Source organism: Panthera uncia, chromosome A2, assembly GCF_023721935.1.
Source record: "Panthera uncia isolate 11264 chromosome A2, Puncia_PCG_1.0, whole genome shotgun sequence".
NCBI classification, from domain to species: Eukaryota; Metazoa; Chordata; class Mammalia; order Carnivora; family Felidae; genus Panthera; species Panthera uncia.
The window spans coordinates 81,554,553-81,570,491 of NC_064816.1; the positions used below are offsets into that span (position 1 = coordinate 81,554,553).

The window sequence follows — 15,939 nt, forward strand, 5'->3', positions numbered from 1 at the left end:
AAAGAAGAGTTAACACCTATTCTTTTGAAGCTGCTCCAAAATATTGTAAATGGAAGGAAAACTTCCAGACTCATTCTCTGAAGCCAGCATTACCTTGATTCCAAAACCAGAAAAAGACCTCACTAAAAAGGAGAACTACAGACCAATTTCCCTGATGAACATGGATGCAAAAATCCTCAACAAGATACTAGCAAACCAGATCCTACAATACGTTAAAAGAATTATTCATCACAACCAAGTGGGATTTATACCCGGGATGCAGGGCTGGTTCAATATCTGCAAAACAATCAATGTAATACATCACATCAATTAAAGAAAGGACAAGAACCACATGATCCTCTCAATAGATGCAGAGAAAGCATTTGACAAAAGATAGCATCCTTTCTTGATAAAACCCTCAAAAACATAGGGATAGAAGGATCATACCTCAAATCATAAAAGCCACATATGAAAGACCCACAGCTGGGGCGCCTGGGTGGCGCAGTCGGTTAAGCGTCCGACTTCAGCCAGGTCACGATCTCGCGGTCCGTGAGTTCGAGCCCCACGTCAGGCTCTGGGCTGATGGCTCGGAGCCTGGAGCCTGTTTCTGATTCTTTGTCTCCCTCTCTCTCTGCCCCTCCCCCGTTCATGCTCTGTCTCTCTCTGTCCCAAAAATAAATTAAAAACGTTGAAAAAAAAAATTAAAAAAAAAAAAAGAAAGACCCACAGCTACTCTCATCCTCAATTGGGAAAAACTGAGAGTTTCCTCCTAAGGTCAGGAACAGGACAGGGATGTCCACTCTTGCCACTGTTATTCAACATAGTATTGGAAATCCTAGCCTGAGCAATCAGATAACACAAAGGAATAAAAAGCATCCAAGTCAACAAGGAGGAAGTCAAACTTTCCCTCTTCACAGACGACATGATACTCTATGTGGAAAACCCAAAAGATTCCACCAAAAAACTGCTAGAACTGACCCATAAATTCAGCAAATTCACAGGATATAATATCAATGCACAGAAATCGGTTGCATGCCTATACACGAATAATAAAGCAACAGAAAGAGAAATCAAGGAATTGATCCCATTTATAATTGCACCAAAATCCATAAAATACCTAGGAATAAACCTAACCAAAGAGGTGAAAAATCTATACACTGAAAACTATAGAAAGCTTATGAAAGAAATTGAAGAAGACACAAAAAGAAGGAAAAATATTCCATGGATTGCATTGCAAGAACAAATATTGTCAGAATGTCAATACTACCCAAAGCAATCTACATATTCAATGCAATCCCTATCAAAACACCAGCATTCTTCACAGAGCTGGAGAAAACAATCCTAAAATTTGTACGGAACCAGAAAAGATCCCGAATAGCCAAAGCAATCCTGGAAAAAAACAAAACAAAAAAAAGAACAAGGCTGGAAGCATCACACTCCCAGACTTCAAGCTGTATTACAAAGCTGTAATCATTAAGGCAGTATGGCACAAAAACACTCAGATCAATGGAAAAGAATAGAGAACCCAGAAATGGACCCACAAACATATGGCCATGTAATCTTTGACAAAGCAGGAAAGAATATCCAATGGAATAAAGTCAGTCTCTTCAGCAAATGGTGCTGGGAAAACTGGACAGCAACATGCAGAAAAATTAACCTGGACCACTTTTTTACACCATACACAAAAAAGGAACTCAAAATGGATGAAAGACCTAAACATTAGACAAGAAGCCATCAAAATTATAGAGAAGAAAACAGGCAAAAACCTCTTTGACCTTGGCCGCAGCAACTTCTTACTCAACATTTCTCTGGAGGCAAGGGAAACAAAAGCAAAAATGAACTATTGGGACTTCATCAAGATAAAAATCTTCTGCACAGTGAAGGAAACAATCAGCAAAAACTAAAAGGCAACTGACAGAATGAGATATATATTTGCAAATGACATATCAAATAAAGGGTTAGTATCCAAAATCTATAAAGAACTTATTAAACTCAATACCCAAAAACAAATAATCCAGTGAAGAAATGGGCAAAAGCCATGAATAGACACTTCTACAAAGAAGACATTCTATGGCTAAAGACACATGAAAAAATGCCCAATATCACTCATCACCAAGGAAATACAAATTAAAACCACAATGAGATACCACATTACACCAGTCAGAATGGCTAAAACTAACAACTCAGGCAACAACATGGTGGCAAGGATGTGAAGAAAGAGATCTCTTTTGCACTGCTGGTAGGAATGCAAACTGGTGGTTTTCCACTCTGGAAAACAGTATGGAGGTTCATCAAAAAATTAAAAATAGAACTACCCTACAACCCAGCAACTGCACTACTAGATATTTATCCAAGGGATACAGGTGTGCTATTTCGAAGGGCCACATGCACCCCAATGATTATAGAAGCACTATCGACAATAGCCAAAGTATGGAAAAGTTCAAATATTCATCAATGGATGAATGGATAAAGAAGATGTGGTGTATGGATATATGTGTGTAGGTATATATATATATATATATATATACCTACACACACACACACACACACACACAACGTAGTATTACTTGGCAATTGAAAAGAATGAGATCTTGCCATGTGCTACTATGTGGAGGGAGCTGGAAGATATTATGCTAAGCGAAATTAACCAGTCAGAGAAAGACAAATATCATATGACTTCACTCATAGGAGGAATTTAAGACAAAACAGATAAACATAAGGGAAGGGAAGCAAAAATAATACAAAAACAAGGAGGGGGACAAAAGAGAAAAGACTCTTAACTACAGAGAATAAATTGAAGATTGTTGGAGGGGTTGTGTAGGGGGATGGGCTAAATGGCTAAGGGGCATAAGGAAGGACACTCGTTGGGATGATCACTGGGTGTTATACATACGGGATAAATCACTGGAATCTACCCCTGAAATCATTATAGCACTATATGCTCACTAACTTGGATATAAATTAAAAACAAAAATAATAATAATAATAAAAAGAAAGAAAAGTTGAAGACATTCTTGGGGAATTCAACATGTTTTATTTTGCCAGGCAAATGATTTCTTCAATATCCAATTAAATATTAAGGTACTAACTACATTTCATTTGTTTTCTCACAGAGTGAACATTCACCGTAATGACAGTTTCATCATGCTAAAATCTATTCACAAACCTACACTTTGAAAAAAGTGCATTCCTAGGAAATTTTATGTACAATACAAATGGAAAACATATTAAATCACTGAAATGTCAAACTACACAAAATAATACTAATTAACCACCAATATTCAGTATATGTTGACAATATTTTTTGAGAAATTTTTCTTTACATTTGGCAGTTATGTTCAAGATTTTCTATAATTTTAAAAGTAATAAAAGTATATACAATTGAATAATGTTCAAAGGAGAAGGTATTAAATAGCACAAATAATATTACAAAACTAAACACCCTTATTGTCTATCATTCTGGTTTTACACTAAGCAAGGGGACCTGTGTAGTTACCCTATCTTCTGACTCTAAAACAATTTTGCTTTAACTCTGTACATAGAATAGAATGGTCATAAACATTGAAGATGGATTTGGCTTTCCACTGATGTGCATTTCTATTTTTGCACATAGAGAAGAAATAAAGAAGTTTAGTTATATTCTTTAAGCAGGCAAAATATCTGTATAATAAACTGCTTTAGTGAGTACTTTAGAATCATACACATTTGGAAAATAGCTTTTGTTTATTAGCTTATTTTTGAATGAACATTATTTATGTTGTGTATTTTAAATGCAGTGTTTGCCCTCACTGGGGCCTCCTCTTATAATATCATAACTTACCACCACTTAAATAAGAAATCAGAAATCTTAAATAAGAAATCGGAAATCTTAAATCTTCTTAGATTCTGATCAATGATCACATTAATTTGGACAATGATTTAGCTCAAGCTTTTATACTGTGGCGTTTAAAAACGTAATAAATCTACCTTAACTTCTTTGTGGACTATAAACTATACCTATAATTTTGTACTAGATTTTGAAAAGATATATGATGCAATTTCTATTTGCACCTGGAAACATGACCATTTCTTGAAAAGTAAATAAAATAAAAAAGCAAAAGTTGTGTTTTTAAAGGAAATATAACAATAGAAAGACATTTCTCATATTTCTCCCATTTAATTGCTATTTGGAGTAAAAATTTCAAAAATAAATTATTCTAATGAAAGGATCCAAACTTACAAATAGAAGAAAGTTATTTTACTCATTATAGAACTTATCATATTTGTATTTATATACCAGTGTGCATAAGTACCAGCATTCTTTTAAAAGAAAGTATGTCTATTTTTGTTCATATTTGAATTTTTTTCATTTCTCCACAAAATGAGCACCTCTTCAGCACACATTAAATATCATTTAAAAAGAAAATGAATCGGTGACTTAAAATCTGTATGATATCTAAGGTTGGCAAACCAAAAAAATGTGAGAGTTAATTATTGAAATCAATCACTGATGTTAAAAATTAGTTATATTTTTTATAAACAGCTCTTAATAAAATTACATTCCTTACTTTATTTTTCCCCATTTTAGTTTCACCTCTCATATACAAGTTTGATATTTCATTTTTTCTTCTTATATTGTTTACTTTGCCATGCAGACTAGAAAGTTAGAACAAATACAGTAATTAATTAAACAGTGTGAGATTATATTCTCTGAGTCTAAAATAACTTAAATAACTTCCAAAAAAAGTGCTTTCGTTTGGAAGGTAATAGCTTAAGAATATAAACTTAAATGCTTCACTGACATAACTCCAATCAAAGATGTTTATGGTGAGGGTCATTTATTTTATCTTCCTAAAACAAGAAAAAAACCCAAAGATCAATAACCGGTATCAGCAACTGACCATTTTCACAATAATAAAAAAAATTAATATATTTCACTGGAAAAAAATAAACTGTTCATTGTTTTATTTATGAATCACTCACGTTTTATACAATTTTTAGATGCTTTCTTCCTTGACTTGTATCTATTCAATATTTCTTTTGAGAGCTACTCTATCACATGTATTTATACCACTTTTACAATGTAAAAGTTTTAAATGTGGCATTTGTGCTCATATTTAAAATCAGTGACAATTCCAAATCTAAACCGTTAATGCAAGGAAGGAAAATCACAGGGTTATGGCCCTCATTCAATTAAGGATGTAAGAATTTTAGTTTTATAGCCGCCATATCGATTTTGAAGAAAAAGTAAATAAAGATATAAATAAAATCTAGGTTAACTTAAATATTTATATGCACCATGAGGACCATGACATGTCTAGTGCTAGTCAATATCATACAAGAAAATGCATGCTCATTTCAGTTCATGTAATATTCACTTTGGGAGTGAGTAACCACATTTATCAGGAATTTCCCATGGGTTAAAACACAAGGTTGTTTGCTCAAAATTTGATCATTGAAGACAGACCATTCTTTACTGGAAGCATAAGCCCCAAGTAAGAGAACATTATGACTCTGGCAACTGATTCCTCCTGTTTCTACTTTTCCGGCTATTGATGAGAGCTTTTAACTTGCCATAGTCCCCTCTTATCTTCTGGGATTCTTCTCCATGTTGATGTTGCTGCCGAGTGTCTTTGCAGTACTGATTAATCATCTGCATTTCTGAGTGGCTGAATGCCCCCATGATGTCCTTTGGGTGGAAGGGTAAAGCTCTCACAGAGCTGGCCCAGGTCCATGGGGACCATTTGTCTGTCACAACAGCCACCATTTCAGAATCTAAAACTTTGAAGTTGATCTTGGCTATTGTCTGCTTGAAGCTGTTTTCTGTTGCAATGCAGTGATATAGTCCTTGGTCAGAATCCTGAACAGAGCGGATTAGAAGTCCTTGTGAAGTGGCTATGATTCGTTCATTCAGCTTGACCTAAAAGAGAGATTCATCAAAGATCCAAACCCAACTCTGTGTCTTCTAAAAAGATATGATCAACATATACAGAGTATCACTGAACTTCCAAATTTGGCAAAAGCATCTAGTACTGATCAGCTCACTTCTTAGTGAACATAAAGTTTTGGTCAGTTCCACTGCCTGTTTTGCCCAGGAGATGTTGTCTTAAGAGCATTGAATCTATTAAAATCTATTAAAGACAGGATGAAGTTATCACCCACATTGCCAAAAATAGCTTAAAGTTCATTCCCTTTGGATGGAAGTAGTTTCTCCACCAATAAGCACAGAGTTTTGGTTGCTTTGGGAATATGAATCACAGTCAACCTATATACACAAAATTCACAGATAATTTAAAATATCTATTTCATCCTGGAATTCCTGTCTTTAATTGCAACAAAATACTCTCTTAGTAGTAAAATCATTAAGCCACAGTTAAATGGTTGAATTTTTATCATTTTTTAATGAATGAATGAATATTCTCCTAAGTAAAAACTGAAACAATTCATTACTTTATTAAAGCAGTAAGATGACTCAAAAAAAAAATCATGTAAGCAGAGACTGAGTTTTGAATACTATCGAGGCTTTTTCTAATTATCCCAAACTAAAGAATGACTAAAAATAAGATGAAATGCCATCATCTTCTAAGTCTTCTAAGTCTTCTAAGTAGTTTTACTTGCCAAGGAAAGATAATACAAAGCTATGAGGTAATATTTAATTATAGGCTTGCCCTAGAAAAACTATTATTTGCTGAATATTAGTTAAATGCATGAAATCATCTTTCTCAAAGTTCTAGCTATAGTATTGCCAACAAACAGACTAAAAACTTAAGTGGTAAGAAGTTCTTTGACATGCATACTCAAGAATGTACTTTCACTGAGGGAAAAAACAAAAACAAAAACAAAACCAAAAAAAAACACCCCTGACCGAAATAAAAATAAAGGAATGCATGTACAATGCTTTTTTAAATGGTAAATTTCTGTGTAAATAGGTATTTTATTATCAACGAAATAAAAATCAAACATAGATTGTTTTAGATAAAAAGTAAGCTTCACACAAAAGCACAAAAAGGCAAAGTATACAAGTGAAATACAGATAATAGAACAGACCTAGAAGAGGGAGGCCAGGAAGAAGGACTGAAATATATAAACTGAAGTTTTGATATTAATTTAATTTTTAAAGTTTAAGTGTGTCCCCAAAATAGTTTCAATCATGTAGAAATGCATTCGAAAAAAAGAGAGAAAGCCTTTTATGTTTGTGCAAAATTAGGAAAAATTGTGGACGCCAATTTGATAAAATCATATAGCATGTATATAAAATGTGATGCAGAAACTTCTTTTCTAGGAATTTATTCCAGAAGATACAGTCACAAGTATGCAAGTATTCATGTAAATGATGTTTGATAAGAAGAAAAACAATAACCTAAGCAGTAGATGGCTTTAAAAAAAACCTTAAAATATATTCATATAGTGGAACACTATGTGGCTAGGAAAAATAAGTTAGCTGCATATGTACTTACTGATATTAAAGTGGGTGAGTGTACATCAGAGAGAGAGAGACAAAGAGAATGATAAAAATAGGAAAATTATGGGGAATATTTGGAGGAATACATTATGATTGAATATATAATTCCTAGTAGCTTTATACTTTGGGGAATTGTGAATAAATATTGAAGTGAAGGGGAAGAGGACTTTTAGTGATCATTTTATGCTATTCAGTAAGAACTATGTACATTTTCTCCATGAGCTTTTATCATTTGTCTTACATTTAAAAAAATTTTTTTAATGTTTATTTTTGAGAGAGAGAGAGATACAGAGTGTGAGTTGGGGAGGGGCAGAGAAAGAGAGGGAGACACAGAATCTGAAACAGGCTCCAAGCTTTGAGCTGTCAACACAAAGCCCAATGTGGGGTTCGAACTCAGGAACAGCAAGATCATGACATAGACCGAAGCTGGACGCTTAAACAACTGAGCCACCCAGGTGCCCCCGTCTACATTATTTTTAAAAAATTCAATATTTACATATTAACATGAGAAATAAGCACCTTTTTGCCTAAACTACTAAGAAAGAATTAGGATAAATTTAATAAGACAGTAATAGTTTGCTTAGCCAAAGTAAGGAGTAGAATTGTGCTCTATAAATTCTAGATAAAATAGATTTGCATGATTATATTATAGTTAATGTTTTCCTAGTCTTACAGCAATCTTATGCTTTTGAGATTTGAAGAAAAAGCAAGATAGTAATAACTGAGTCCCTACATTCTTGGGCATTCTGAAATAAAATATCAGAAATATCACAAAAGAGATTCAATCATTAAATCTAGAACTCGATCCATTATTAATTGCATTCATTATTTCTGTGGCATGTATTCAAGCTTGTATGTACTCGTTTTCTTTAAATAATACAAATTATATTCACTGATTGTATATGATTCTATTTAACTTTTTAATATTTTTTAAGTTTAATTATTTTTGAGAGAGAGAGCGCACACGCATGTTCAAATTGGGAAGGGGCAGAGAGAGAGGGAGAGAAAGAATACCAAGCAGGTTCTGTGCTCAGCATGAGCCTGATGTGGGGCTCAATCCCATGACCCAAACCGTGAGATCATGACCTGAGCTGAAATCAAGAGCTGCATGCTTAATCAACTGAGCCACCTAGATGTCCCTCTACTTAACTTTTTAGTGAATTAAAGAAAAACATTTTATTCATGTAAGGTAATCCCTGTTTGAGTTGTAGATTTCCAATTCACATATATACACACAGACCTTCTCAAGAAGGACTGTCCATGAATACATGCCATGCTTTAGCCTAAGAACTTCATTTCTGTACAATAATCATCACCACACATTATGACTTCTATCTCAGCTTATGTTGTAAGACAATTATTATCACCTATATCCACTCAAAAGAATTTAAAATTAACTAGTCTGTAGAAATTTCAAGTCCCTTTTGATGACAGATTTTTGTAGCAAAGTAAACAGATCTTAAACAATATTTTTATTAATAATAATGTCTAAAAAGATTTTTTTAGTATCATAGAATTCTGGGGCAAGAAGAGGTCCTAACATTCATCTAGCTCCTCTTTCCTCCAGATGGTTAAAAAAAAATAATCTTTTTTTTTTTTTTTTTTTGAGAGAGAGAGAGAGAGCTCGTTCCTGAGTGGGGGCAGAGGCAGCAGGAGAGGGAGAGAGAATCTTAAGTAGTCTGCATACCCAGCACAGGGCCCAACAAGGAGCTCAGCCTCAGGACTGTGAGATCATGACCGGAGCCCAAATCAAGAGTTGGATGCTCAACCAACCGAGCCATCCATGTGTCTCAGTTAAATCTCTTTTTTTTTTTTAACTTTTTTTTTAACATTTATTTATTTTTGAGACAGAGAGAGACAGAGCATGAATGGGGGAGGGGCAGAGAGAGAGGGAGACACAATCGGAAGCAGGCTCCAGGCTCTGAGCCATCAGCCCAGAGCCTGACGCGGGGCTCGAACTCACGGACCGCGAGATCGTGACCCGAGCTGAAGTCGGACGCTCAACCGACTGAGCCACCCAGGCGCCCCTCAGTTAAATCTCTTCTTATGCAAGTGTTCATCAGCCTGTGGTTTAATATCCCATAGACATGGACGCACAATGACTAAACAGCTCCTACTGTCTTTGGACAGGCAGGCATGAGTTGTAAAGTATTCCCCATATGGAGCCAACAACTATTTCAGTAACTCTGATGCAGTGCCTGGTTCTATAGCTTTGGATTGTGTCCCTTCTACATAGTCCTAATTAACTTAATATGTAGTACTTAAACTGTCCACAACAGAATACACCCAAATGGGGAAGGCTCCATTTTCCCCTTTGCTCCATCAGACTTTATGAACACTGCTAAAAACATGACATTTTAGACTACCCAAAGGCTTTATATATACATATATTTTTTTCTTCTTCTTCCTCTTATTTGTCAGTACAACATGACATGAGTATTATGGGACTTCATTATTTATAATATTTCACCCTATGCTGTTTTACAATGTTTCCCTTCTAAAACAGCTCTTTAAGATCAGTGAAAAGTTAATGTCAGTGTCCTTTTATTTGAAAAAACTGCTTTTTCCATATCACTAAATAAAGGCAGTGCTCCCATAAACAATGGTTCCATACATTACCTAACCAAAATCATAGAGTTATGGATAATAAAGCAAAGGAAATAGATTACTGCACGGCAGAAAAATGCTTCTTACCATAAAAGTTATAGTTTAGTGAAATTTCTTGCTGAGGAAAATTGAATTTTTTTAAAGCTCCCTTTTATCTTGTGAATCACACAAAGGTGCTGCTGAGTGAGAACTTGGCTTCTGGTTTTGCACACATCTTGTTTCTTTTACAAATGCTTCCTCCTATCACTACCCCTGTCTTGAGTGCAGGCAGCAAGGATTTCTAATTAATTCATCAACTCTACAGACAAAGGATTTTAAAGGAAGTGGCACTTGTCATCCTGAGGACATAAAAGGATGTTCATATGCCTTTTCTTTTTCATTTGATCTGAACTTCACTAAGGGGTGGTGATTTAATGTCTTTCCAAAGCCCTGACTGATTGCTGTAGTGCTGCCTTACTCACCTCTTTCCTCCTGTCTTTGTCTTTCTGTAACAGCCACTTGATAGATGCCTGTGGAGACTTAGGGGCACACTCAAGGAAAGTGGTGTTGTTTTTTACTCCATACTGAACAATTTCAGCTGCATTTCTATATGCTGAAAAGCAAAAATGAAAGGAGAAAGACAGGGAATAGAATTCAGAGCATATTCTCCTATATGAAAGTTTATTTCTCTATACAATTGTGATCATCTATAGAAACCACCAAAAGGCAATTTTTAATCATTGAACAAGCAGACTATTATACATTGTTTACCTGCTGTGTTTAGCCTAAAAGGAAGGACAAAAAGACATGGGGGCATTGATGTTTATTCAAGAATTACTTGATACCAAGGAATGTCCTTCATATCACTTTGAACTTATAATTATTACAATATACTTATGAATTCAGTTTTCTCAGTTTTTCATAGCTGAGAAAACCAAAGCTGTGAATTATTAGGAAACACATCTTACTTAAAGAGTTAGTAAGTGCCAGGCATTATTAAAGCCAGTTTCATCCATACTCAATGTAGTATAGATGAAATTCAGAAGCTTCAGGAAAAGTCAGAAAGCAAAGAGTGTCTACGATGGGAAGTGGTGATTAAAGACACAATCTTTGTATTCAGATGTATTGGAAGCAAAATTCTGACTTCAATGATGCTGGGTGTGTAACCTTACACAAGTTACTTGACCTTTCTGTGCCTCAGCTTTACTTGGCTCTAAAACATGGATTATGTTTTCAAATAGGTTCTTTACTGAAATTCTTAATTTAGGAAGACCATTTAGTATAATCATGTGGTAGCTTAGACATAAACAGAATCCTCATTCATAAAACAGGGATAATTATAGAACTGTAGTACAGTTTCATAAGCATTAAGTGAGATAGTCCATTAAAAAGCACTTAACTCAAGTTCTGACACAAAGCCAACATAGATGTTCGTTCATCGTGACCCCTAGTGACAGACAGTTCTAACACTAGAGTGAATACTATTAGTACAACTGGCACAAGTATTTTTAAAATAGTATACAGAGAAATGATAACTTGGATGTATTCCCTTAGATGTATGGAACAACCAAGCAAAATGTGTCATAATTTTCTCCTTATACTTAGTGTAGTTAGTAATGTCATTTTTTTTACTAAAGAAAGGCCCACACTCAAAAATATTAGCAATAGGAATCTTGGTGTTAATTGTTAGCAAGAGTGTGTCTGCAGCACCTGCATGAGCTAAGAAGAGCTCTGTCTGAAGATACTTCACTCAAGGGATTGATGTGGAGCTGGGAGAAAGTATACTGGGGAAAGTATAATAATACGGGATCTACATGTGAGGATCAGAGAAAAACGGGTTAGATTGCTTGTAAGACATAAGACAGGACCGCCAAAAGTACTGGAATTGTTATAAACTGTAAAACCAAGGCACTGTAGTATACCCATGAAAACAGCAGGATATTCACATAGTCCAAAGTGGAAGCAATCCAAGTGTCTAGCGATAGATGAGTGAATGAACAAAATGTGATACATGCATACAATAGAAGACTTTTCCATTTCCAACAGAAAGAAATTCTGACACATGTCAACAACATGAATGAACCCTGAAGAACCGAAATAAGCCAGTTACAAAACGAAGAATATTTTGTGATCCCACTTATACAGGGGTATCTAGAATAGTCAAATTCATAAAGACAGAAAATAGCATGGGAGCTTCCAGAGGCTGGGGCAGGGGGAATAGGGAGTTAGTATTTATCGGGTATAGAGTTTCACTTGGGAAAGATGAAAAAGTTCTAGAGATGAGTTGGTTGTACAACAATGTGAATGTACTTGATACCACAGATCTGTACATTTTAAAATGGTTAAAATGGTAAATTTTATGTTGTTTCTATTTACCACAATAACAAACAAACAGGGCACTATTCTATTTGTTCTTCAGTGGTAAAGTTTTTAGAGCAATTTTTTTTTCTTGAGAAAGAAGGTAACAGCTTTGTTTCTTCAGAAAGAAAATAATAGCTAGGAAAATCTGTAACTGATATCTATGTGAAAGACCTACCAACTAACATACCCAAGGTGTCTGTGTCCATGGACATTTGTCTTTTTTACTATACATACAAATGACATTTGATTTTTAATTTCCGTATCTGAACACCAAGAATCTTCATAGTGAATCTTTCCTTAAAATGTGAGATCTGAATTTATTATGAAGGTTCCCTCACTGAAATGTGATACAGAGTTTTGCTGCTGTTTACCAAAATTGACCATTGCTCATTTTTAATACCTTTTAGATTAAATCCTCTACATTGAGTCAATGGATTTCCATGTCTCACATCTTGTCTTCGGCTCCTCCTGTAAGTGCAGAGACATATATAAAACTGACTTAGAATTAACATTGCTGATTACACCACACTTAAAAGATTGCATGTTTAATTTCACAGTATTTTAATTGCCTAAACTTTCATAAAGAAAACAGGTCTGATTATCTAATACAGCTACTTCACATTTCTTGTTCAACACTTCCACGACAGGATGGGTACTTAACCCTTTTTTCATTCGGAATTAATTCTGTCCCTCCCCATCTAGGAAGAGTAAGATGGCTATGAAACCCTTATTATTTGCACTTCCTGGGTAAATGTTAGATTCCAAATTAATAGTGTAAATTTTAATTTAGGGACATTCAGCCAAAATTTTCTAAGATGAAACTTCTAATGTATAAATTCACTGGCATCTTCTTTCTTGTAATTTTTTTCTTAAATGAACATAGCTTTCTTAGAAGAGTCAACACTTTCTAATACTTTTAAGATATTTTAAAACTTTTCTGAAATAAGTGATAGAACATGCACATTTAGTGTAAAATTAAGCAAAATTGTTCATTTACTAGAATAAGAATTTTCCTTCAAATTTTCACTTTGAAAAATGTCAAGTCAACAGAAAAGTGGTGAGTACAATGAACACTGATAGAGACATGAATAGTTATACTTTGCCACATTTATTTTTTTCTATCATATGCAAGTACTGTGTTGTGTATTGTGTATATATGATTTATGCACATATATGAAAACCTTTAGAAAATAAGTTTGCACACATGATAATACTTCACTCTTAAATACTTTGGCATGCATCTTATAATCACTTATAACAACAGTAGATTACTCGATAATATCATACAATACACATTTTATAGTAAAATTTCCCTAATTGTCTCCAAAGTATCCCTTATGGATTTTTTTTTATTCATGATCCAAAGTTCACTCATTGCATTTTAGTTGTTATATACCATCAGTTTAAGCATTTCCAAATTTAGGTACATTCTTTCTAAGCTGGTTATTATTTAAAGCAAAGTTTTAAATTATTTCAATACTAATTAATTTCTTGAGTCTATAAATTATATATTTTTAATAAAATTATATTTAATAAAAATGTAATAAATCTATCTATCTATCCACATATAATTCCAATTGTATCACATAGTGAAACAAACCAAAATAGAGCAACTGATATTCTCTTAGCAATAAATCATGGGATGAAGATTGGTATAAGAGAGTAGGAAAGGAACCTCTCTTTAAATATTAGGAATACAGGGATAAACTATTTACTATCAAGGCTGAGAAATATATATAAACAAGCATATTACTTAATTGGGTTAGCTGTTAAGTCTCTCTTAACATTTTTAACCTTAAAGGTAAATTAAATATTCAGTTAAAGAGCAGAAATATTAAAATCACACAGGGATTATCAAATTCACAAAGTGAGACTAATCTCAAAGTCATTGATAGTGAAAAAAATCATTTTAAGGTTACAGCAAATCGTAGCTTGTAGATTTAATGGATTATATACATCTATTTATGGATATATAGCTATAACATTTTGTGTCATTTATGCATTCTTTTTCTAAAAAAGTCATAATCCTTATTTAATTTTATATTTCTAATACAACCACATACACACAAACTAGTAAAAGTCACTTTTGTCTCAGCAAATACAATTAATGCTGTACTCTAGAATAGCTCCTATATCAGCTTTTTATTGCATTGCATTTGCTATATTTCTAAGTCACTGCATTTTTACTTGTGAGTGCACTATATTATATGAGCACCATGTGAGAGTTCTTATTGCTGAAAAAGTGATTTTCAGCCATCTAGAGAAGCAATATCATTCACAATGGTTAAAATGATTGTCCTGTGACTAGCACTATGTTATGGTTTACATAGCTGGACAACCTGAATTTATGGTATCACATAGCTTCCAGACATTCCAATACAGAAAAGCATTATTATGTCTTGGCTTAAATGATGAGATCAGCAAGACAGCTATCTGAGATTTTTTTGTATTTATAGATTCCCTTTAGGGCATTCATTCAGCATTGCAAAAGCATGCTGGTAGGCAGAGTAATATTATACTGCATGTAGGATTTGGGATTTGGGCTCAAGTTACCCATGTTTTCTCCCTTAGAGTCTAATCCTTTGGATAAACAATGAAATAATTTTGTTCTTGTATATAAAACAGATAATTTACTTGAAGGCTGAACTGATTATCTTGTCTTAGAATAAAATTTCTTACTTGCATGTCTGAATCCAGAATAAATAACATATGGGATTAAATTGCAATATTTGATACAAATGCACAAATATTTAAAATACTTGAGAATGAAAAGGAAAATTGCTTGCATTGTTTGCTAGGAGCAAACTTTTAAAAAAGAGAAACTACTGAGCCAATAATAGTTAATAACTTTATCATATCAAAGTATAAACACTGATTTCTAAGTATCACTGTACTTGTTTCTATACAAAAGACACGTTTTTGATTTTCATTCCTATGAATTTCTCCATGGTATGTTTGTGTACCAGATAGATAGACAATACAATTGCAATAAAACCAGGTAAGTTAACACTATTAAAGAAAATGAATATGGAAAATATAAGTGATCATTTTTATTATTACTATTAATCACTAAAAATAGATGAGAATTTAGGAAATACTTGATTCAGCAAACATGGTTTGCATTCACTATGATATATGCTTAACTAAGTTTTAAAATAATTTGGAGAACTTCAATAATATGGATATTTTTAATAAAACTTTCAGTTTGCTAGCCAAAGATGGGTATGAATATGTCAAAGAATAAGATATATATAGATATAGATAGATAGATAGATAGATCGATAGATAATAGATAGGTAGTTAGATGATAGAGATCAAACTTTTTCAGCTTTTTGTGACAGAATTAAGACACTGCTAGAGATTTAGCTCTTTAAGGATTACTACTTCCTCTTTCAACCCATAATACATGTTTTCCCCCTTTTCTTGTAGTTGTTTTAAATTGAGAAATAATTGATATATATTATATTAGTTGCAGGTGTACAATATAATGATTGGCTATGAGTATACGCAATGTCCACAATAAATCTAGATAACATCTGTCACCATACACAGTCACAAAATTTTTTTGCAAT

General features: G+C 33.5%; 1 protein-coding gene across 1 annotated transcript in view; it reads right to left on the reverse strand.

Annotated features, from left to right (window-relative positions):
• Positions 1–2,990: 2,990 nt before the first annotated feature.
• SEMA3C (semaphorin 3C) overlaps positions 2,991–15,939 on the reverse strand; it is a 175,999-nt gene continuing 163,050 nt past the window's right edge. The window contains exons 16-18 of the mRNA XM_049641352.1: positions 12,768–12,835; positions 10,489–10,619; positions 2,991–5,878 (exon numbers count right to left, since the gene is read on the reverse strand). Of these exons, the coding sequence (XP_049497309.1) occupies positions 5,465–5,878; positions 10,489–10,619; positions 12,768–12,835 (613 nt within the window). The 3' untranslated portion in view covers positions 2,991–5,464. The remainder of the gene's footprint in view (positions 5,879–10,488; positions 10,620–12,767; positions 12,836–15,939) is intronic.